This window comes from Phyllostomus discolor, chromosome 4 (assembly GCF_004126475.2).
Source record: "Phyllostomus discolor isolate MPI-MPIP mPhyDis1 chromosome 4, mPhyDis1.pri.v3, whole genome shotgun sequence".
Lineage (NCBI taxonomy): Eukaryota > Metazoa > Chordata > Mammalia > Chiroptera > Phyllostomidae > Phyllostomus > Phyllostomus discolor.
Window position 1 is genome coordinate 109,512,420 of NC_040906.2, and position 23,117 is coordinate 109,535,536.

General features: G+C 50.5%; 1 protein-coding gene and 1 long non-coding RNA gene across 3 annotated transcripts; one reads left to right on the forward strand and one right to left on the reverse strand.

Moving 5' to 3' along the window:
- Positions 1 to 2,224: 2,224 nt before the first annotated feature.
- LOC118500179 lies at positions 2,225 to 4,689 on the reverse strand. The gene is made up of 3 exons (XR_004902727.1): positions 4,488 to 4,689; positions 3,665 to 3,718; positions 2,225 to 2,989 (listed from the first exon to the last, which is right to left on the reverse strand). It is a non-coding gene; the product is annotated as an uncharacterized LOC118500179 (long non-coding RNA).
- Positions 4,690 to 13,967: 9,278 nt separating this feature from the next.
- On the forward strand, positions 13,968 to 22,910 carry MAPK13 (mitogen-activated protein kinase 13). Of its 2 annotated transcripts, XM_028508635.2 has the most exons (12): positions 13,970 to 14,190; positions 15,017 to 15,146; positions 16,382 to 16,440; positions 19,903 to 20,011; positions 20,186 to 20,215; positions 20,631 to 20,678; positions 20,802 to 20,916; positions 21,060 to 21,131; positions 21,667 to 21,746; positions 21,964 to 22,042; positions 22,132 to 22,305; positions 22,586 to 22,910. In XM_028508635.2, the coding sequence occupies exons 1-12, from the start codon at positions 14,072 to 14,074 to the stop codon at positions 22,666 to 22,668; spliced, it is 1,098 nt and encodes a 365-aa protein (XP_028364436.1). In that variant the 5' UTR covers positions 13,970 to 14,071; the 3' UTR covers positions 22,669 to 22,910. The 2 variants fall into 2 exon arrangements, with proteins under 2 accessions (XP_035879911.1, XP_028364436.1); XM_036024018.1 differs by having other exon boundaries at positions 13,968 to 14,190; positions 20,631 to 20,916.
- Positions 22,911 to 23,117: the final 207 nt, after the last annotated feature.

Genomic DNA, 23,117 nt, shown 5'->3' on the forward strand with positions numbered 1-23,117 from the left:
ATTAAAATACCAATGACATACTTCATGGATTTAGAAAAAATATTTCAAAAATTTATATGGAACCAAAAATGACCCTGAACAGCCTCAGAGATCTTGAGAAAAAAGAACGAATCACAATACTTGATATCAAAATATATTACAAGGCCTGATATTAAAACAGCCTGCTACTGGCATAAGAACAGACACATCGATCAATGGAACAGAATAGACAACCCAGAAATAAACCCAAGTCTCTGTGGTCAATTAATATTTGACAAAGGGGGTAGGAGTATAAAATGAAGTAAAAATAGCCTCTTCAGCAAATGGTGTTGGGAGAACTGGACTGGTACATGTGAAAAAATGAAACTACACCACCAACTTATACCATACACCAGAACAAATTAAAAGTGGATAAAAGACCTAAACATAAACTGTGACACCATAAAAGTTTTAGAGGAAAACATAGGCAGTAAAACATAGGCAGCAATATTTTCACCAATATACCCTCTAGAACAAGGGAAATAAAGGAAAAAACAAATGGGACTACATCAAATTTAAAAGCTTCTGCATGGCTAAAGAAAACATCATTAAAAGGATGATGAAAAGGGAACCAACAGTATGGCAAAGTATTTGCCAGTGATACCTCAGACAAGGTTTGGTCTCCAAAATATAAACAGAACTCACACGACTCAACACGAGGAACACAAGCATTCCAATGAAAAAATGGGCAGAGGACCTGAAAAGACACTTCTCCAAGGAGGACACACAGAGAGCCCAGAGGTATGAAAGAATGATCAGCATCACTAGCCATCAGAGAGATGCAAATTAAAACCACAATCAGATACAACCTCATACCTGTCAGAACAGCCATCATTAATAAATCAACAAATAACAAGTGCTGGTGAGGATGTAGAAAAAAGGGAACCCAAGCCCTGGCTGGCATAGCTCAGTGGATTGAGCGCGGGTTGTGAACCAAAGTGTCGCAGGTTCGATTCCCAGTCAGGGTACATGCCTGGGTTGTAGGCCATGACCCCCAGCAACCACACATTGATGTTTCTCTCTCTGTCTCTCTTTCTCCCTCCCTTCCCTCTCTAGAAATAAATAAATAAAATCTTTAAAAAAAAAAGAAAAAAGAGAACCCTAGTGCACTGTTGGTGGGAATGCAGACTGGTGCAGCCACTGTGGGAAACAGTGTGGAATTTCCTCCAACAGTATGGAAAAACTAAAAATGGAACTGCCTTTTGACCCAGCAATTCCACTGCTGGGATTATACCCTAAGAATCCCGAAACACCAAATCAGAAGAATCTATGTACCCCAATGTTCATAGCAGCGTTATTTACAATAGCCAAGTGCTGGAAACAGCCCAAGTGCCCATCAGTAAATGAGTGGATCAAAAAACTGGTACATTTACACAATGGAATACTACACAGCAGAAAGAAAGAAGGAGCTACTACCCTTTTGAGAAAGAATGGATGGAACTGGAAAGCATTATGCTAAGTGAAATAAGCCAGGTGGTGAAAGACAAATACCATATGATCTCACCTATAAGTAGAACCTAATGAACAAAACAAACAAATGAGCAAAATTGAACCAGAGGCATGGAAACAAGGAACAAAATGATAGGGACCAGAGGGAGGAGGGAGGGGTAGAAAGGGAGAAAGAAGGGGAAGGGTCTAATCAATGAACAAGTATAAATGACCCAGAGACATGAACAAGGTGGGGATTTTCTGTGGGAGTGGGGATGGGCGGGGTGGGGTGGGGGAGAGCGATGGGGGGAAATTGGGACAAGTGTACTAGAACAACAATAAAAAAACCCCTATGTAAAAGTATATTTCTGGCCTCTCCCCTTGCAAAGACCAGTGGTTCTCAATGCTATCAGATCCAAAACTTCTGGTATAATTAATATTTTATAACATCCCTTTCATGATCCTGAAGTTGAAATTCATAGGTAGCATACATATATACACACAATTTCACAGAAAATATAATGATCTATATAAATGATTAATAAAGGAAAAAGGTAAACACACTTCCATCTGTAAGTGTTCAGGCATAACTACATGAAGGAGGGTGCGGTCAGATGCTGGCTCCCAAACGCAGAGCCTCCTTGAAGGTGACAACTGCGTTTTGCTGTCTGCTCAAACACCATGCCCAACTGCTGTCGGTCATGTGGCTTTCTGAAATGGTGGACAGATCTTGGGGAATTTTAAAAAACACGTATTATCCTTTTAAAAAAAATTAGTTGTGATGCTGGACATTTTAAGTATATTAATACATAAAACTTTGTGTTTTATACATGAAATCAAGTTACAGTCCAGGCTCAGGTAGCCAGGTTTTGCCGCCCGTGTGAGTGTCCCACAGGATGCGTCTGTGGGACAGGAGTCCCACTGCATGGTGGCTTCCACCTGGGAAGCATCAGGAAGGCCCTGGTCATGGTGACCACAACCAAAATTGGCCCCACAGATTTCCAAAGCTTGGACATATACAAAATGACTCAGGGGATGTGGAGCCCTAAGAAGGGAAACCTCCAAATTGAAGGACAGATGTGACTTTCTATTCTCTGTCCTCCACCTCCTTCCCGCTTCCCCTCTAAAAAACAGTGATTTTATTGAACCCCTATGGCATATTACGCCATTTATATTTTTACCTGTATAATATCTCAAATTTTCCTCCAGAGCCACAGTACAACTGAGGTTAGACCTGTAGACTGTCCTGACACCAACCTCGAAGGACCTCTAGTTCACAATTCTACAGCATTGACATTAGACATGCCTCTCTTGGTTCAGAAAGAAGATCAAGGAAAATCTATTCATTCTGCATAATTTCCCAAAGGACTTGCTGGCTGCTGCTGGCCAAATAGAGGTGTCAAAAGGACACCATTGTCTGTGGCAGACACAGCTAGGCACTCGGGGCCTCATCTCCTCCAGTGCCCACTGGGCTTCTCCCAGGCCCCAGCTCCGTCTCCCTTGCTTCCTTACTCATCCGGGATAGAAATGCACTTCCAGGCCCCTGTCTGGAGAGAAAGGGGCTGTAGAGGGGCTGCAACAGCGACCTCCTCCTCCCATCGGCCTCCACCTCAGAACTTCACATCACTTCTCTCATTCTCTGAGCCGCTGCCCTATGTGAGCAACACCACTGTGTGCGGGATGGTCCCTCTGCCTAGAACCCCAGCCCTCTCCCTCCCCATGCCTCCGGGCCAACTCTCCATATCACGCCACCTGTAAATCCTCCCTGACCGTCCCCAGGCTGGGGTCGGGTGGCCCTTCTGGATGCTTTTGTACTTGTCCACATTGATCTGTGGCGGCACTGATCACACTGCTTTGTCAATGCCTGGTGTTTGTATCACCCACTCAAGAGAAAAACAAAGCATCATGACATAGGCTCTGGAACCTGTTTACCTGAGTTCAAATCCCAGCCCCTCTATGTCCTACAGGAACAATCTTGGGAAAATTACTTAATCCCTCTGAATCCACCTAACAGAGTTGTTGTGAGGATTAAATGAGTTAGAGCATGTAAAACTGTTGGTTTACATTAAATGCTCAATAAATGCTAGCTCAGGGGACAGACTGTCTTGTTCGCTACTGTGTCCCCATCACCCAGCATTGCACCTGACACAGCAGGCATGTCCAGTCTTGATGCACTAAGTCAGAGAATGACTATCATCTTCTAATCATTGCAAATCACCTTGTCCTCTGCTTCCTGCTTTTACAATCAACAATCTTTAGAAGCAAAGATTATCTAAAGAAAAAAAACAAATATGTTCAGATTACCTGCCCTGAGGAACATTGCTGTGTGTGTGTTCCACATTAAGAAGAGACAAGCGTTAGGAGAATTAGATTCTGATTCTCCTGACTATGTTTTGCTGTGCCATTTAAATTGGATACAAAACACTTTAATGAATTGGAATAAGAATCAAAAGATCATTGGCCCCAGCTGGTGTGGCTCAGCGGCTTGAGCACCAGCCTGTGAATAAAAAGGTTTCTGGTTCAATTCCCCAGCAAGGCACATGCCTGGGCTTCGGGCCAGCTCGTGCAAAAGGCAATCAATCGATGTTTCTCTCGCACATTAATGTTTCTCTTGCTCTTTCTCCCTCCTTTCCCCTCTCTTAAAAAATAAATAAAATCTTTTTAAAAATCCACAACCTTTAAAAAAATTATTGAAGGTGGTGATGGCCATGACCCAGGTAAATGCTAGCATTTTCCCATCCATCTGCCACTTTAAAATGAAAATACTGAGGAAAAAGAAAGGGATTTGGGAGCCATTGTGGTATCTTGTGCCCTCGTCCAGTCATTCCACAAATGCCTGTTGCACCATTCGCTGTGCTGGGCCCTGGGGACTGGGATAAAAAGAGTCGGCCCTTGGAGCCAACATTCTACTGGCTGGGAGACAGTTGTAAACGATGACTCTCACCAGTTTCCTGGCACCCCTAGAACAGGTCCTTGAGCACCTGTGGCTGGTGGCCATTTCTGGGCCAGGTGTACCTTTGCTCCACCTCCCTGGAACTCACCTGGCAGACAGTGGGATTTTTTATCAAGATTTTTTTATTGGGAGTCCTAGGCTTGGGTGTCCTCCAGGACGTTACCTTGACCTGATCAGCGGGCTCCTCCCGCGGGGCTGCCAACACAGCCCTGTGTTTCTGCCGTGAGGTGAAGTCATCAGCCTCCACCATTGCACAAAGGCGCGCTTCCCCTCGGCGGTTGCTCAGGCATGACAGAGCCCACGGCCTGGGCTCTGCCTGGTGACAGGCAGTGACTGTCCTGCGACGGGCACTGACAAAGTGCTTGTGGTAGGAGTGTCTTCATGTGGAGGCTGTTCTGCCCGCAGCCAGCCCCACCCTGCTCCCTGAGCAGGAACAGCCACCCTCTCCCGGACTCCCTGGAGCTGGGCGTCCGCCTCATGTTTCTGTAACTGGCACCAAGCTTGCGGGTGTCAAAGTGCTCACCACATTATTCTTTTCTAATCATCATTATTCTTTCGTGACACAAATAATGCTTGTTTGTTGTTGAAAAAATGTAAATGTAGCTAGGTAACATCTATTATCCCGCTACCCAAAAACCATAGCTATTGACAGTTTAGTGTGACTCCTAGAAAACTTCCTATATTTGTAAAAATACACGAGTTACATAAAAATTAATGTACATCATTTAGTCAACTATGCCAATAGTATGCGGGTGCTGAAACCGGCAGACAAACCACTTTCCTCCTTCAGCCACAACCACTTCCAGACAAATCAAAGATTTAAGTGCAGACAGGCTTTTGAACATGTCACAAATTCCTGAAACCGAGAGGGAAGAGGCCAATGAATATGACTGCACGCAAACTCGGACTTCTGACGTGGGAAGCAGTTTGGCAGGATTTAGTAAGGGTGCCGGCTGCCCATGCCTTATGATCCAGGGTTCTACTTCTAGGTAATTATTCAAGAGAAATTTTCCCATTTGGGCTCAATGAGATGAATACAGGAATTTTCCACTCAGCATTATTTGTCATAGAAAAAAACCTGAAACAAATCTCAAAGTCCATCAATAGGAAAATAAACTGTGACACATTCGCAGCACAAAATATTATGCAGCAGTGAGAAAGAATGGACTAGAATGACTCTGCCTCACCCCAGATTCTATCTGTGCCCCAGGGACCATTGGTGATGTGCTTCTGGAGACATTTCTCATTGCCACAGTGGGGGTGGGTAGTAAGCTACTGGCATCTAGTGGGCAGAATAATTGGGCCCAAACCACCACTGGCGCCAAGGCTGAGAACCAGAGCTGGACTGAATTGACTTGGGCAGCTCTCACAAGTCTGGAGTGAAGAGGAAGTTGCAGAATGACATGTCCAATAATTTGACAGATGCAGACATGCAGCGCGAGTAAGAAGCCCATATGGGAACAGCGCACAGCAGCTCTCCACGTCCGGACCAGCCCGTCCAGGCTTTTCTCCTCTCATTTTCCCCCGTCATTCTGGAAACATCTCCCTGTTGATAATGCAGTGTTGAGCGTGCACCCCTTGTCTGTGTTACGTGGACTGAATCGGTAGCCCTGGAGTTGTCAGGGTGAATGAGGGGCACAGTTCATCATTTCGATAGCACGGCTCTGAATCCGTGGGCCCGTTTGCACACCCACCTGCAGGGGACAGTGTGCTGTTTCCTTTTTTGCTCTCCACCCTCACTGTGTATGAGCTCGAGGACAGGGACTGTGACATTTGTCCATGCCTCCTCAATGTCTTGACAATACATTGCTAAGTGGGTACAGAGGACAGAGAGAAATAAGACACACATGCCCTCAAGAAACTTACAGTTTCATTTTGTTTGAAAGGTAACTGGTGAGTCAGGTCTAAGGCCCAGCTGCGCCCAAGTCCTGCAGCAGTCAGAAGAGGGGAGGGCCCTCGGGTGGGAGTGGCCTGGCAAAGCCCAGTCTTGGGGCCTGAGGGACCTCCCATTCTTGGCAAACAGAGGAATGGCATTCCAGACTGGCTCCAGGATGAGTAAGGCAAGTTTGTGAGATGGCCACACGCAGGAAGTTTGTGCAGAGATGCTGTGGAGGATCCGATTGGCAGGAAACACAGGGCCTGGTAGGGACAAGCCCTGTCCAACAGGCCACAAAGTTTAAACTTCATCCTGGAGGCAACCGGGAGCTGATGCATGGGGAGTGTCGGGAGGAAAGACTGCTCTAACCAGGAAGACCCATCCCAGCAGGGCCGCCTGTCACAGCTGAGCTGTACTGCTCACAAGCTGCCCAGCTGGTGCACCCTCCCCAGGTGACAAAAGCGAGATGCCCCCAGGGGGAGGGGGGCAGCCCCAGGAAATGTGAGGTTGGAGTGAAGGAGCACAGGGGATGAGCCAGGGGATGAGCTGGCGGTTTGTACCCCAGTAATCCCTACTCATCCCTGGTGCCACACCTTTGCGTAGCTGACAGGTATGCTGGAGCCCCTTTGCTGTGGCTCCTTTTTTTAAAAGGTTTTATTTATTTATTTTTAGAGTGAGGGGAAGAAAAGGAGAAAGAGAGGGAGAGAAACACCTATATGTGAAAGATACATCGATTGGTGGCCTCTCACATGCCTGCCCCCAACCCAGAGCCTGGCCAGAAGCCCAGGCATGTGTCCTGAACCAGGAATCAAACCACCAGCCACTGTTGGTTGGCAGGACGACATCCAACCCACTGAGCCACACCAATCAGGGCCCTTGTTGCGGCTCCTAAGAGCTGATTTTGTTCTCAACTCTATGTTCAGTGACATCAGGTTGGCAACTTGAACTTGGTCATGGTGGGATTTTTTATACTACAGAAACTGACAAAACAATATGCATTAGGACTCCCCACCCCCCAAGGCCAATGCACCATTGGCAAGTAAGGGAGACACAGTCATTAGATTTGGAGAAGGGCAAGAAGGTAGATTCTTGTTTACGGAGGTCAAATGAAACATTTAGGAAAATGAGTTTGGCCAAATAATGGAGGCACCATCAAAAGTAAATTCAGGTGCCTAAAAGACAAAGGCTGGTCCTTCAAAGGCACTATCCAGGCACTCTGTAGGCAGACTGCCTGGGCCTGAATCCTGGCTGTGCCATATGTCAGCTGTGTGACCTTGGGCAACTCCCTTTACCTCTCTGTGCCTCATGTTTGCCATCTGTAAAATGGAGCATATTATTAACCCATCTCATAAGGTTCTTAAGAGGATTTAATGAGTTACATGTGCATAAGGCTCTTAGGACAATTTGGGGCAAGTAATTAGCAGCACTCTGTCCATATTTGTTAAGTACATAAAATAAAAAACTGGAGTTCCCAGATGGGCAGTATCTTAGCTAAGGTCACGCAGCAAATTCAAGGCAGAGCTAGAATCAGAGTCCAAGCCTCCACCATGGCAAGTAGTCTTACTAGTCTTGTCTGGATTTCTTTGACCTTGACAAGAGTTGGGGGCTCCTGAAGATGGTCCATGTGTCCTGGTGTTGGATGTTTACATGGAAGGGGCGGAGCAGGCAGACCCAGTGACCTCTGCCCTGGAAGGGCAGGTTGTCAAGGTGGCCTCCGGAGTACACAGCCTCCCCTGCTGGGTGCAGGTGCACAGGAGCCCGGGCAGGGCAGCGGCACTGTTCCTGCTGTTTGGCGGGTCACTGGGGCTGGGACTGCTCCAGGCATGAAGGTGAGTTTGGCCTAGCTGTGCACAGTAATGACAGTGTCTTCCATCTGTAAAGCCCCCACTATGCACCTGCCATTCAGTCAGTCACTACATGTTGGGTTTGGGTTTCAGCAAAGGACGCAGTAGATAAAACCCCTACCCTTGCAGAAATTCCAGTAGAGAGTAGAGAGATGATAAATGAGTAAACTGAGAAATATATGAGGGCTTGAAAGAGAATGAAGCTGGGTAAGGCAGGTGGGGCATAGCTTGGGATGGAGTTGGGGGGATTCTCAGAGGTGACACAAGCAGTCCCAAGGGACAGGAGGGAGCACCAGGCACAATGCTGGCAGCCCTGTCAGCCCTAGTCTCATTAAATCATTTACTGACGAGGAAGCTCAGAAACATGCAATCCACCTGCTCAAGGTCACACAGCTGTGAGTGCTGGCTCGGGAATCAAGCCCAACTCTGCCTCCCTGCCCTTGGCTACCCTCCACTGGCCCACGGGAGCTCAAGTTCACCCAGAGAACAGGTACATCACAAAGCTTGGGTGTGTGTGGTGGAGGCCAGCAGAGTCCTGGGTTTGGGGGTGTGTACGGGGGTACTGGGGTGAGCAGGTCTGGAGTTCACTCCAGGGGACATCTTTAAAGACCAGAAGGAAGAGCAGCAATTCCAAAGGGCAGAGGATCTGTCTGGCTTGTCTGTTGAACCTTAGTGTGACAGTGAGGGCCATGGGCAGGGAGCAGCCAGCTTTGGAATGGAGTTTGGAACAAATTCTTGGTGGCAGAAGAAGTTTCCAAATTTGGACTGTGCCCCTGGTTCTTTCTCAAAAACCTCTGCCTCCACACACAGGTCTGGCCTCGTGCCAGTAGCACATGGAGGGCCGTGCAAGCACACTGCTCCCAGGCCTTGCCTTGGGGAGCAAGGGAAGAACAGAGAAAAGCCAAAAGCCTTCCAGAGCAGGTTGTGCCCGGCTACATAGAGACGCGAGTTCCTGATGTTCCACGGGACATGATTCCAAGCAAATTCCCTACTATTGCTCCTCGATCCCACCAACTGGGTCTTCAAACCACACCCCTCACTGCCTCTTAGTCCCACAAGACACGCACAAATTTTTGGTTCATCTGTTCACTAAGTGTTTACTGAGCACTGACTGCAGGCAGCATGGTGACCAAGAAGCAGTCCTTGCCCTCCCCTCATCATTCTTCCAGTGACGGGGATGGCCATCTCACAGAGGGCAATACTATACACGACAGTGCAGGGATCAGTGCAGCCCAGGCCTTGCTGGAGTGTCCTGCCAGACTGCCCGAGGCCACATCTCCACAGGATTGGGCCAAGGGCCGTCCTGCAGGCTGGGTGAAGGGACATGGGTCCTGGGGTACAGTGGGGCACGGGGTGGGGTGAGAACCAGAGAGGTGTATGGTGTGAAGGGGAAAAGGCTACTTTCTGGTGCCCAAGAAGGCAGGCTGGTAGGAGCCATGCTGGCAGAACTGTCCCTATCCCTGTCCTCCACCAGGGGGTGCTAACACTGAGGGCAGGGAGAGAAGACCAGGCCAAAGCAAGGGGCTGAGAGGCTGAGAGAAAAGCTCATACAGTTGAGGGCCCTGTGAGAAGAAGGAGCCTGACACTTTGTTCTTGGCACGGATGTTCTGCTCAGGCCCTGAGTCGGCCGACCAGCCCCAGAATCCCAGAAGGGAAGATGTACTGGGGAAGAGTGGCCCAGCAAGCCAGAGCCAGCAAGCTGCCCCCAGCTGTTCTGAGCTGGGTCTCAGTAGAGACTGACCAGAGACTGCTGGGGATGGGGGCAGGGGGGTTGAAGGAGGAAGGAGGCTGGAGGCGGGTGTCAACTGTGGAAACAGAGTGGAAAAATTTGGAAGGCAAACACTTGCTCCTCCCCCAGAGACCCGCAGAGCTCTATGCTTTGCCCATTCAGGGTTGCTCGAAAGCCACCTCCTCAGACAGACCTTCTCCGACACACAGCTGCGCTGGGCAGGCAAAGCTAGACAATGCTGGGGAAGAAGTGCCTAGCAAGCAGCTGCTACATGCCAGACAAAAATTAAACACGTCTCATGTCATCTCCTTTTGTCCTCATGATGGCCCAGTGAGATGGGTATAATTACCCACTCCTGTTTTACAGATGAGGAAACTGAGGCTTAGAGAGGCTAGCTAACTAACTTAAGCTGCAGAACAGCCCCCATGAGCAAGGCTTTCCCCTGCATCTCCCTACCTCCTTGAGATCTTGTTTGTTTCGTGTGCAGCGTTTTGAAATGCGCGGAGGAGCATGGGAGTCTCTGGGTTGGGGCCAGAGCTCCAGGGCTCCCTTGCTGTTTCATTCCCATGGGGTTCCAGGAATGTCATGGTTTCTCGTTTGTACACGTCCTGTGGCCAGTGGTAGAGGGGATTTGAGTTGCTGGCCCTGCTGTTTGGGACAGATGAGGAGCTGCCACATTCCTGACGAAAGATGGAGTCTGGGTAGTCAGGCTGGGTCAGGGGCAGCCAGCCTCATCACCATGCGGGGCTTCTGTTTCAGGTTTAAGAAGCCAGTCGTCGGTCCCCAAAACATGTCCATGGCCTCCAGCGGCTCAGAGCCTCACCAGGAAGACAATCCTACAGTAACAGCCACTTCTTGGGCACTTCCCGGGCACCGGACAGTCTAGCAGGTGGTTGAATGTGTGGGCTCTGGAGCAGGTTTGAAGACCACATCCCCACCTTCTTGGTCACGTATGACTTCATCAAATCGCACACCAGGCTTCAGTGTGGTGCGGAGCTGGCCTGGTGCAACTCAGTCTGGGTTTGCTCCCATTGCACATGGACAAGGCCATCTGTGATCGTGATGGACCGAGACGAAAACAGGACCGCTCCTTCATCAAGTCTGAATACAGACAAAACATGAATATTGTCTAAACCACAAAAATGACCAAATATCCCCCATCCAGCTAATCCGAGTGAAGCCTGCTTCTTCTCTCCATTTTAGGTGGCCCTCCTTCTAGCTGAGACTTATTCAAATACCTATCAGAGAATCACCTCCTTTTCCTAAAATCATCTAATCCAGAACAAAGGCCGTCTTCCTTAAATCCTTCACCAGTCACCCAACACCAGCCCGAACCCTATAGTAAGTCCTTTCAAACACCCCATGGTCCTCATGGTGCAGGTCCCTACTGCGGCAAGGAGTCATAGACCCAGTTGCTCACCCACAGGTGTGTTTCTGGTGACCTTTGGCTGGAGGCATGGACGGTCAATACCTCACTGGGCTGCTGTCATACTGCACTTAGGATGATATATCCCCAGGACTCTTTAAACATACTTGTCATGCTTTAATGTCATTTCCATTTTACAAAGGGGACACTGAAACTCAGAAAGAGCAAGGAACTTTGCCCAGGTCACACAGCTGCTAGTACAGAGCCAAGATGGAAATTCAGGTCTCATTCCAAAGTCAGTTTCCTGCATTAATAGGGCAGAAACCAACACTACATTGGCCTGGTGTCTGGGAGCGGCAGAGCAGAGGGCCAGAGCTCAAAGAGGAAAGAACCCCAGGGGCTGCGGGAGGGGAGCACCCAGGTCATCCTCAGTGACCCTCCCCTCTTCCTGGCCTACTCGTGACTTCCCTGACTGCATCCTTCTCTCCAAGGCTGCCAGGCTGCTGAGTAAACACAGGTCCAGCAGAGGCTGAGGAGTGGGTGTTGGTGTCAGCAGAGCCTGAGGCCTGAGTCACTTCCTGACCATTGCCTAAGAAGAGTCGGGAGCCATGTCCCGAGCGGTCAGCTGTGCCCTTGCGGGGCTGCGCTCACTTGGGCAATGAACACTTCCCTGGTATTCCTCACCTTCCTGGGCTCACTTCCATCACACTCGGGTTTTCAAGACACAGTGGAGAGGCTCAAGCCCCATCCCTGCCCTGGAGAACTGTTTCCTCAACCCAGAAGGAAACCTAGGTCTCCTGGATGGTTGTCTCTTGTCTGTGCCCAGTCCTGAACTCTGGCTTCCGGGACACTGTTCCAACTTCAGAAATAGGGTGCCTTCCAGTCCAAAGGTCTGAAACTCCCCTAGGCCTCCCAGGCCTCCCTGGCCTCCCTTTCCTTTTCCTTCCACAGGGTTTCGGGGCCAGAGTCAGGGGTGGGGCAGGGAGGAGGGTGGGGAACAAACGTGTCAGATACTAAGGGAGACATGCATGGTTACAGCAGTAGACACGTCCTCATGATGTGGGCGGGGTGGATGATTTCAAACCGGGGCCATTTCCTTCGAGGAGCAATGATGCTCAACCCAGAGACACCGTATAGCCTCAGGGCCGAGAGCCTGGACTCCAAAGCCCGGCTATACTAGCTTTTTCAACCCTGCTCTGCCCCTTGCCAGCTGTGTGACCTTCAGCAAGTCACATAACCTCTCTGTACTTCAGGTTTCTCATCTCTAAAATGAGGATAATACTCGTACTGACTCATGGGCCTCTCACCAGGATTAAGGGGCTTGTGTTTGTACAACACTTAGGATAATGGCTAGCAAGTGGCAAACACTAGTGTTCATTAAATAAATATTTTTTCACTTCCAATGGGCTGACTCTTCAATTCATTCTCCATAGGTTTTTGATATCCTACTGTGTGCCAGGTATAAATAAGACTGAATCCCTGCCTGCAATTCCTGTTGGGTATTTCTGTGGCTTCCCTGTGCCCCTGCCCCACAGGTGGTCTTCAGGACTGTGTCTGATGTGCAGGACTTCATGGGAGGGGCTGTGGCACCAGGTATGAGGCCACAGTTTAGTGTCAGCCACGGGCAACTTCTTTGTCTTCTTCAAGCCACCTTCTCTCTGTTTGACAAAGTGAAACAAGTGGTCCCCACCCCTTCCACAACCCATCCCCAGGCCAGTGAAGGGTCAGACAAGTCAGGCTGGGCATCTGGACCTCTCGAGGCCATTCTTGGACCCCTACCTGTTCCTGGGAGGCCTCTGCGATTTAATCTGAGCACAGAGTTTTCTTTAGGCCACACGAGCCACCCGACACAGGTGGCAGAGGCCCTGGTTTGTCATCGCTGTCTAGGCCATTAGGAAGCTAGCAAAATCCATGTTTAAAACTGAGAATTTAAACCTGGGCCGGATAGTTGATTATTATAGAATTACCGTTATTAATTTTAGGTGTAAAATGATATTGTGGTATGTTTTTAAAATAATCCTTATCTTTTTGAGATACACAAAATATTTATGGATGAAATGCTATGATACCTGATTTTGCTTCAAAATAATGGGGGCAAAAGGGATGTGGGTGGAATCGAAGGGACTCAGAGCGTTGATGTAACTGAGGGACACGGAGGTTCACTAGAACCTCACTTACTGTCACAGCCTGGCCCAGAGACCCTCTGAACCTGACAGCTGGTTAGAAATGAAGTATCTTGGCTCTACCCCAGACACACTGAATCCGAAGCTGTGTTTGAATGAAATAAAGTTCTCAGGGGATGCGTGTTCACAGTCAAGTGTGAGAAGCACTGCGCTATCTTGTCTATTTCTGTACATGTTCAAAACTTTCCATAATCAAAAGGTTGTTGGGTTTTGTTTCGTTTTTCCGAAATTGTCTTCAATGCCCCCGGGAGATCTTCCTGCAGAGTCCCGGGCTGCGCAGAGCTGGGAGACCCGGCCTTCCCTCCGGCCGCCCTACGCGGGACCCCACGGTCTACCGGGCCGCATCCCGGGCCAGCACCCGGCCAGGAAGCACCGCTCCAGGCAGGTCAGCGCGCCTGCCGCTCCCGCTCCGCTGCTGTCCCGGCGGAAAGCCGGGGTTCACCGCGTCACCTGTCGCGGCAGGCCCGCGCGGGCAGGGCGCCGCACCTGAGCGAGCCTGCAGGTGGGACGCGCGGCTGGCCGGCCCCGCCCCCGAGCCGGGGGAGGCGGGAGGGGGGGTGGAGCGGGCAGTGCGGGGCGGGCGCTGCCGGGACCGCGACGGGGCCTGGTGCTCGGAGCCCCGTGGGCCGCGAACGCAGCAGACTCGCTGCGGCAGCCGAGATCGGGTGCGCGGGATGAGCCTCACGCGGAAAAAGGGCTTCTACAAGCAGGACGTCAACAAGACCGCCTGGGAGCTGCCCAAGACCTACCTGTCCCCGACGCACGTCGGCAGCGGGGCTTATGGCTCCGTGTGGTGAGATCCCCGGGCCTGTGCGCCCTCTGGGGCACCGGGAAGGGGGGTCAAGGGGTTCCCGGGGCGTCGGGGCGGACAGACCGCGGTCTCCCAGGTCTCGGGACTCAGGTGGAGCCACCCGAAGATCGGGGATGGTTCAATGCACCTCCTCTGCTCTTCCGGACTCACCTGGGATGTCCCCTCTCCTGTTGGGCCCCCGGGGTCGCGCGCCCACCACCTTGACCTTGGACTACAAGGCCCAGTGTCCCGCGGGCTTGGAAGACCCTCTCGGGGGCTTTTCCTGGGCCGACTCGGGGAAAGCTGGGACGCTAAGTAGAGTGTGAGCGACAAGCCTCAGGCAGTGGCAGAGGCTGGCCTGGGACCACCCCCGGCGCCGTCTCCCTTTCTCTGGCTTTGTGGGGTTTGTGGGTTGAATTAAGACTGGGTCTGGTTGCCCAGGACTTGAACCTTATCAAGGACCCCAAAGTTCTTCCGGGCGAATCCCCGTTGTTACAAATGGGTGCACTGAGACCCAAAGAGGGAGAAGTGACTTGCCAAGTTACACAGAGTGAGACTCCCTGGCGCTCTGGGTCCCCTTGGTGTTAACTGTGCCTGACTCTGGTGCGTGGACTTCTCTCAGTGTGTCTGCTCCCTCCTCCAGCCTTGAGCCCCGCGGTGCTTCATCAGCTCCCTCACATTCCAGGCCCTGGGCATCCATTTCTCCTAGCCTAGTCTGCAGGCCAAGAGGGATGGGGGTGAGGATGTCCTGGGAGATACCACCAGGATCTGGAGCAGCATTGCCCGGGGAGGAGAAGTGCTGCCTGCTGACCTGCCTGTGCCCCCACAGCTCCGCCATCGACAAGCGGTCAGGGGAGAAGGTGGCCATCAAGAAGCTGAGCCGGCCCTTCCAGTCTGAGATCTTTGCCAAGCGGGCCTATCGAGAGCTGCTGCTGCTGAAACACATGCAGCATGAGAACGTAGGCTGAGCCTGGGGCTGCTGGAGAAGGCGGGAAGCCCTCCTGTGCGTGGGAGAGGGCCTGAGAGGGTACAGAGAGCTCAGGACAGGGCCAGAAGAAGGGCAACCTCCTCCTTGCTCCTCTGACCCTAGTTCCTCCCTTCATTATTAAGATGGGGTGCAGGACCTGCCCTGCCTACTTCCCAGGAAGGGTACAAAGGGTATGTTTGGCAGTGGCTCAGAATGAGCTTTGTGAGGTACAGACTTACTCTCTCACTGTTATTAGGAAATGGGCACAGAGGAACGTCGTAACACGTTCTAGATCTAAGAGCTGGTGCCCAGAATCCGGGTTACTGTTGTTTGCCCATGTGACACTGATAATAATAACCACGACAACAATAAAAATAGATACATACAGTATTGAGCACCTATTGCGTAGTAGCAGGCTCCGTTCAAAGAGTTTTGCATAAACCAACTTGTTTAATCCTCAAAGTACTGTTACTCCCATATACAGATGAGGCAACTGAGGCACAAAGACCCACAGATTGCATGGGTAGTCAGTGGCATAGCTGGTATTTGAATTTAGGCAGCCTGGCTTTTGGTCTCAGTGCATAACCATTCAACTGTCCTATCTGATAGAAATGGCTAGAAAACTAGTGACCCAGCATTGGGCCTGGCAGCAGGACTTTGCTCTAGGATACCCAGATTGGAAGGCAAACATTTAAAATAACAGTTTCAAATTTTTGTGCACATTTTAAGCCCCATTCCTCTTCAACAACCCTCCCTATGGCCTCCGGACAGGGGTAAACTTGCCTCTGGCTCTGAACCAGTCGTTGGCAGGCAAAAATCAATGAGGCAGAAGACCCAAAGTCAAGGGCAGGGAGCCTATTGGCTGGAAAGCCCCTTCCCTGTTCCCTCCTTGATTCCCTTCACCACTCATGGCTCCCTGCTTGAGCTGAGAGTGAGTTCATGCTGTTTGCCCCGAGTAACCAGATTTGGGGCAGTGAGCACAGGAATGTCCACCTCCCCTTCTCCCCAGCCTGCTCTCCATCACTGTACACCACAGGCTCTCTCCCAATTACGGGGATTCCTCTTTCACCTCTGCCCCTTAACTGCCTCCAAGAAGGCTGGGAACCTGCTCCTGCTGGAGATGGTGTATTAGGAAAGGGTGGGTGGTCCTGTGCATGGCCCGGCTCCAAGGGAGGTAGGGAGAGGGCTGAGTGGCTACCCAGCACTTACCAGCAACCTTCTCCCCAGGTCATTGGGCTCCTGGACGTCTTCACTCCAGCCTCCTCTCTGAGGAACTTCCAGGACTTGTGAGTCTGGCTGCACTGGGTTCTAGGGTATTACAGTCCTTACTTGCCACGGGGGAGCAAGTCGGTAGTGGGGGAGTCCAGATTCTGTTTTCTGGGTAGGGGACTTCCTGACCTGGCAGTCCCTGTGCCTTTGGGTCATTGAGGTGTGATTCTCTCTTGGGAGATCCTTTCAGCCAAGGGTGTTATTTTAGGGGCAGTAAAAAGATAAACATTTTATCTTTTTACCCAATTTTTTGTTCTTTCTCTTCTCCTTCTGACACCCTTATTATGCAAATGTTGGAATGCTTGCTGTTGTTCCAGAGGCTGCTTACACTGTTCTTGTTTATTTGGAGTCTTTTTTTTCTTGTTATTCTGATTGGTTGTTGTAATGCTTCCTTATGTTCTAAAAGTTTTATGGCTTCAGATCTTACATTTTAAGTTTTTTATCGTTTTGAATTTATTCTTGTATATGATGTAAAAATGTGGTCTAGTTTCTGTCTTTTTTTTTTTTATATAGCTGTCCAGTTTTCCTAACACCATTTATCAACTAGACTGTCTTTACCCCAGTGTATTTTCTTGCCTATTTTGTCATAGATTTATTGACTATACAGCTGTGGGGTTTTGGGGTTCGCTCTCTATTCTATTCCATTGATCTATGCTGGTACTATGCTGTTTTGATCACAGTAGCCATATAGTATAGTTTGATATCAGGTAGCATAATACCTCCAACTTTGTCTACATTATCAATATTGCTTAGGCTATTTGGGACCTTTTATGGTTCCATAGAAATTTTAGGATCACTTATTCCAGTTCTGTGAAAAATGCCATTGCATTGAATCTATAGATTACTTTGGGTAGTATAGACATTTTTAACAATGTTAATTGTTCCTATCAGTGAGCATGCATTGTGCTCCCATGTATGTGTATCTGCTTCAATTTCTTTCTTCAATGCCTTAGAATTTTCCAAGTACAGGTTTTTTACCTCCTTGTTTAAATTTATATCTAGGTATTTTGTATGCAGTTGTAAATGGGATTGTTTTCTTAGTTTCTCTTTCTGATAGTTTGTATATAAAAATGCAACCAACTTCTGAGTATTAATTTTGTATCCTGCTACTTCACTGAACTCATTTATCAATTTTAATAGTTTTTTTGTGGTATCTTTAGGGTTCTCTATATTTAGTATGATATCATTTGCAAACAAAGACAGTTTTACTTTTTCATGTCCAATTTAGATGCTTTTTATTTCTTTTTTCTTGTCTGACTGCTGTGGCTAGGTCTTCTAGTACTATGCTAAATAAAAGTGGTGAAGGTAGACCTCCTTGTCTTTTTCCTGGTCTTAAGTAAAACACTTTGAGCTTTTCATTGTTGATTATGATATTGGCTATGGGTTTGTCATATATGGCCTTCATCATGTTGAGGTATGTTTTGAATGGAGTTTTTCCTATAATGTGCTTAGCATTTGGAATTTAATGTGACCAGCTCCTCTGGCAGGGTAAGGGTCTGGATAGGGTGAGAGTGCGGTTTCTGAATGAATGCTAATAGTAGTATGGTCAGTGATCTAGGCAATCTAGGTATGGGTAGAGTGCTGAGGACTGCATACTGCGTTGGGGGTTTCACAGAGGAGGCAACATCTGATCTCAAGCCTGAAGGGTGTGTAGAAGTTTGCCTTGGGTAGAAGGGGCTAGGGCATCCCAGGTAGGAGGGACCGTGGGGGCAGAAGCCATGGTGCATGGAAGAGGCTGGACTGTTTGGGCAATATTGAGAAGTTTAGTGTGGCTGGTTTGGCTAAGCTAAGTCTAGACTTGATCCCATAGGCAGCTTCAAGTCCATGGAGGATTTCAGCAGGAAGATGATGTCAGATTTGATTTTGGGGATGTACTCTGGAGGCATCAAGAAAAGAACAGGGAGGAGCTTTGGGAGGCAGACACCTAGAGGGTAGTGTTCAAGACCCAGCCCTGATCTAAATAGAGTAGAGGTGATGGTATGCCAAGAGCAGACCAAAGTCCCTTGGGATGCAGTGACTGGGAGAGGTAGCGTACGTCAAGGTGCCAGAATACAAAGTGGAGGAAGAACAGATGTTGGGAGAAAGATAATGAACTTCATTTTTGAGACTTCATTTTTGAATATTCAAGTGTTTATTCAGGTGTTTCAAGTGTTTATTCAGAAGTTGCAAATAAATCTGGAGCTTCGGAGAAGAAGGTCTGGGCTAGGAATGTGGAGTGGGTTAGAATAATCACCCATGGATGATAGCCGAAGCCCAGGGACAGGCTAGTGGAGAGCCTGACACGACACTGTTGATGACAATATCAACATTCAAGGGAAGGTCCAAAGGATGAGCAGGTGAAGAGCTGGGAGCGTCTGATTGGGGGACCGAGGAAAATAGGCGGAGAATCTTGAGGGAGTGTCAGACTTTGCAAAAGGTCAGATAGAAAGAGAGGGAGCCAGGGGTAGGCTAGGCCATTATTGGTGACCTTGATCAGGGCAGTTTTGGTAGTGGGGGTGGGGCAAGAACAGACACCAGGTTGTCAGAGGCCCAGGCAGTGGGGTCAAAAGGTGTGGAACACTCTAGAGTTTGGTGTGGACAAAGAGGGAGAAAGGGAAGTTAGTTAAGAAACAAAGTCAAGGGGAGGTAGTTCTAGCACGGTGAGGCTCTAGCAAGTGTGTGGACCAAGTAGAAAGAACCAGGGTCCACGCAGAGAGAAAGACAGAGGTGGGGAGGGGACCGTGTGTGGAGGAGGGCCTCCAGGAGGGAGAGTGTGGTCAGGCGGAAGAAGGCTTCCAAAAGCCACAGGCTCATGCAATGGCCTCCACCACATGTTGTTTTGTTTTGTTTTGTTTGGGGGGGATGCCTTTAATACTTTTTTCAATCTTTATCATTTTTTGTTCTGGACTTTACTGTTATTACCTTGAGTGCCAGTTACATTTTGCTGACCTTGATCTGTTTTGCAATCTTTTAAGAGGGTGCAATGGCTTAGCCACCTCCTTCCTTCTTCCATCCTCCTGGAAATTGCTTTATTGTTCCCTTCTTGGGAGGGCAGATATTTTTGGTTGTTCCTGGAGCCATCTCAGCCAGGCATGACCATCTGGGAGAGAAATTTGGATTGAAGCAGAAGGAAATATCGAGAGATGTTTCTAACTCACAGCTCTGGCTTTCTGTGGGGCACAGAGGAGGGCAAGGAAAGAGTACCTCTGAACAGAGGGAACACAGCTCCACTCGGTTTTCCTGAGCATGCTCCCGCTGGAATGCTCACCCTGACCTCTGCCAACTGAGTGGCTGCTGTGGCGAGGCCGGGAGCCGGGAGCCAGGAGCCAGGAGCAAGGAGGCCCGTGTGGGGCTCTGGCTGGCTGTGGTCGGGCTGCTTCTGCTCACCCATGGAGGTCCTTTTGAGGCCCCTGTTTTGTTCCAGCCCCTTACCTCCCCTCTGAGCTCAGACCTGGGCTGGGTGGGACTCAGGACTGGACACATAGCCCCATGCCTTGCAGCTACCTGGTGATGCCTTTCATGCAGACGGACCTGCAGAAGATCATGGGCATGGAGTTCAGTGAGGACAAGATTCAGTACTTGGTGTATCAGATGCTCAAGGGTCTCAAGGTGGGCAGGGTCTGGAGGGTGGTAGAGGAGGTGAGACCTGAGGTGTATGGGAGGCCTGGCCTTGGGGCTGGGAGAGCATGCTGTGGCAGGGTGGAGGAGGCTCGGAGCCAGCCTGGAAAGCCTGCTGTGAAGCTGGGCACAGGACCCACCTTCCTCTCTCTCTCCCCCACACAGTACATCCACTCCGCCGGGGTCATCCACAGGGTGAGTGCTTTCTCCGCCACACTCCCTCCCACCCTGGAGAGGTTCTCCTCAGCCAGGGAGGGGGAAGGAAGAGGGAGGGCACAGTCCTTGGGGACATGGGAGACAGATTTTTTGGGCCCAGCCTTGGCCTAGGAAGGCCTGCTTCAAAGGAATTGCCATGTTCGGGGGAACTTTGGGGGGAAATGCTGCAAACAAAGCAAGCCCTGGTGTTTCAGGCTCCAAGAATAGGGAGCATTTTAGAGCTGGCTGGGCCTGCAGGGCAGCTTGTCCAGCCCTCCAACCCTCGTGTTACACCTGAGGAGCCCGACACCCAGAGAGGGGAGGGTTTGGTGAGGTTGCGTGCCCGGCAGTGGCCGAGCTGGGACAAGCTGCCATATCTGCCTCTCAGCCGGATGCTCGCTCTCCTGTCATCTAGGACCTGAAGCCGGGCAACCTTGCTGTGAATGAGGACTGTGAGCTGAAGGTCAGTGGCCCAGGCAGGGTCAGCTGGGTTGGGGTGGGCCCCTCTCCCGCAGAAGCCTCCTTTAGCTGTTCTAAGAGACTCTTCTCCTCAACAAGCTCCTTCCCTATGTTCTCCGAGTCACAGATCTTGGATTTTGGGCTGGCGCGGCATGCAGATGCCGAAATGACTGGCTACGTGGTGACCCGTTGGTACCGGGCCCCCGAGGTTATCCTAAGCTGGATGCACTACAACCAGACTGGTCAGTGGTCAGCTGCCTGGGGACAGCCTGGAATTGGGGGTCTTCTCTGGCAGCTTCCCAAGGCCATCTTGGTTACTCTGGGTTGACTGACCGCTGGGCTGTGGTCAGCAGTCCAGGTGATACTTCCTCCCCTCCCTTGGCAGTGGACATCTGGTCTGTGGGCTGTATCATGGCAGAGATGCTGACGGGGAAAACGCTGTTCAAGGGGAAAGATTGTATCCTTTGCTGGAAAAGCCAAACTCCATCCAGGGATTCATTCCTTCAGCAGGCACTTTCTTATTTAAATCTCTCTTTTTCTTAATGTGGAAGAGATACATGCTCACTGTAGAACAATTTTAAAGTGCAGATGAGCAAAGTGATAAAAAGTAGCCACCTGTCATTCCACCACAATGGAGGAAATACTTCATGTTTTGGCGTCACACACTAATTGAGCGCCTGTGTGCAGTGCAGCATTGAGGAGGAGGTGCATGTCTACCCCGCCAAGTCAAGGTGGGGAGACGACGAGGCAACCGATGACTGTGACCAAGTGGGATGAGGGCTGGAGGCAGCACAGCCAGGAGTGTTTGTGGGAGAGGCCCTTAACCTAGCCCAGCTGGAGAAGCCTTCCAGAGACCGAAGCACGAGGGGAATAGGCGTCTGGAAGCTGGGTGTTTGCCACAGGGCCTGGGTGGGAGTGATGGAGAGCTGGCGGGAAGGGCAGCTTCAGATCCCTCAGCAAAGAGTGAGGCTGAGCCTTAACCTGCTGCCAAGACCTGGACCAATTGACCCAGATCCTGAAAGTGACTGGGGTGCCAGGTGCGGAGTTTGTGCAGAAGCTGAACGACAAAGCGGTGTGTGGCAGTGGGCCTACCTGAGCAGGTGGGTGGGCTGCGGGCTTTGGGAAGGAGGGCTTACCTCTGCCTCCCTCTTGCCTTCATCCCTATTCATACTCTGACCTGACCCTTCAGCCCTGCTGGGCCTTTTCTGGAGTCCCTGCTCTATGCTCCTAAGGCCTGAGCCCCAAAGTGCAGACAATTGGGGATTACTCAAAGCTTTTCTGTCTTCCAGGCCAAGTCCTACATCCAGTCCTTGCCACAGAGCCCCAAGAAAGATTTCTCTCAGCTCTTCCCACGCGCCAGTCCCCAGGGTGAGTCTCAGGCCTGGGCCTCTGCATTCTGTCCAGGAGGGTGGCCTGGCTCTCCCAGGGCTGGAGTGAGGCTCCTGCTTTTGCTGCAGCCGCAGACCTGCTGGAAAAGATGCTGGAGCTGGACGTGGACAAGCGCCTGACGGCCTCGCAGGCCCTTGCCCACCCCTTCTTTGAACCCTTCCGGGACCCAGAGGAGGAGACAGAGGCCCAGAAATTTGATGATTCCTTAGAACATGAGAAACTTACGGTGGACGAATGGAAGCGTAAGAGCTGGGGGCTCGGGCTCCATCCTCTCTCTGCCTGCAGCCTTTCTGTCCTTCACCACCTTTGTTTTCATGCCTGCCTCTCTGCCAGCCTCTCTGCCGGCCCCTCCACCCCCCTGGAGCCTACTGCCTCTTTCCCTCTGAGCGGATGTGGTCCCTACGTGCATTTCTTCCTCTCCGGCTGACTTGCAACTCCACGCTTTGTCTGTGGGGACCGGGGGCCAGCTCTTTCTTGCCCTCAGCACCCCCTCCCCACCTTGAGCCACCCTGCCTTTCTTAGAGCACATCTACAAGGAGATTGTGAACTTCAGCCCCATTGCCCGGAAGGACTCGCGACGCCGGAGTGGCATGAAGCTGCAGTGACTTGTCCAGCTGACCCCTGGCTGAGCCCGGGAATCACCACGTGGCACCCCCTGCCAGACACTGCCCCTAGGGCCAATATTTATTTGTCACTATTGAGCCCTTCTGGGTTACAGCCTTCCAAGCACAGGACTGAGGACCCTTGTCCTTGTGTGGGAAATAGGCCCAGTAGGTGCAGGTTTCAAAGATGTTGGTTGGGGGAAAGTAGTTCCGGTCATAACTGACCACATTAAATGCCTGTCTGGGGACTCGCCTGTGTGTGGACTCCTTTCCTTCTTGGTTCTGGTGGCGCTAAGAGGGCAGACTGAGCCGGGGCTGGAGTCTACATTGGTGGTGGTGTATTCGTTTGCTAGGGCTGCCATAGCAATGAGCACAAACCGGGTGGCTTAAAACATCAGAGACTTATACTCTCACGGTTCTCAAGGCGAGAAGCCTGAAATCAAGGTGTTGGA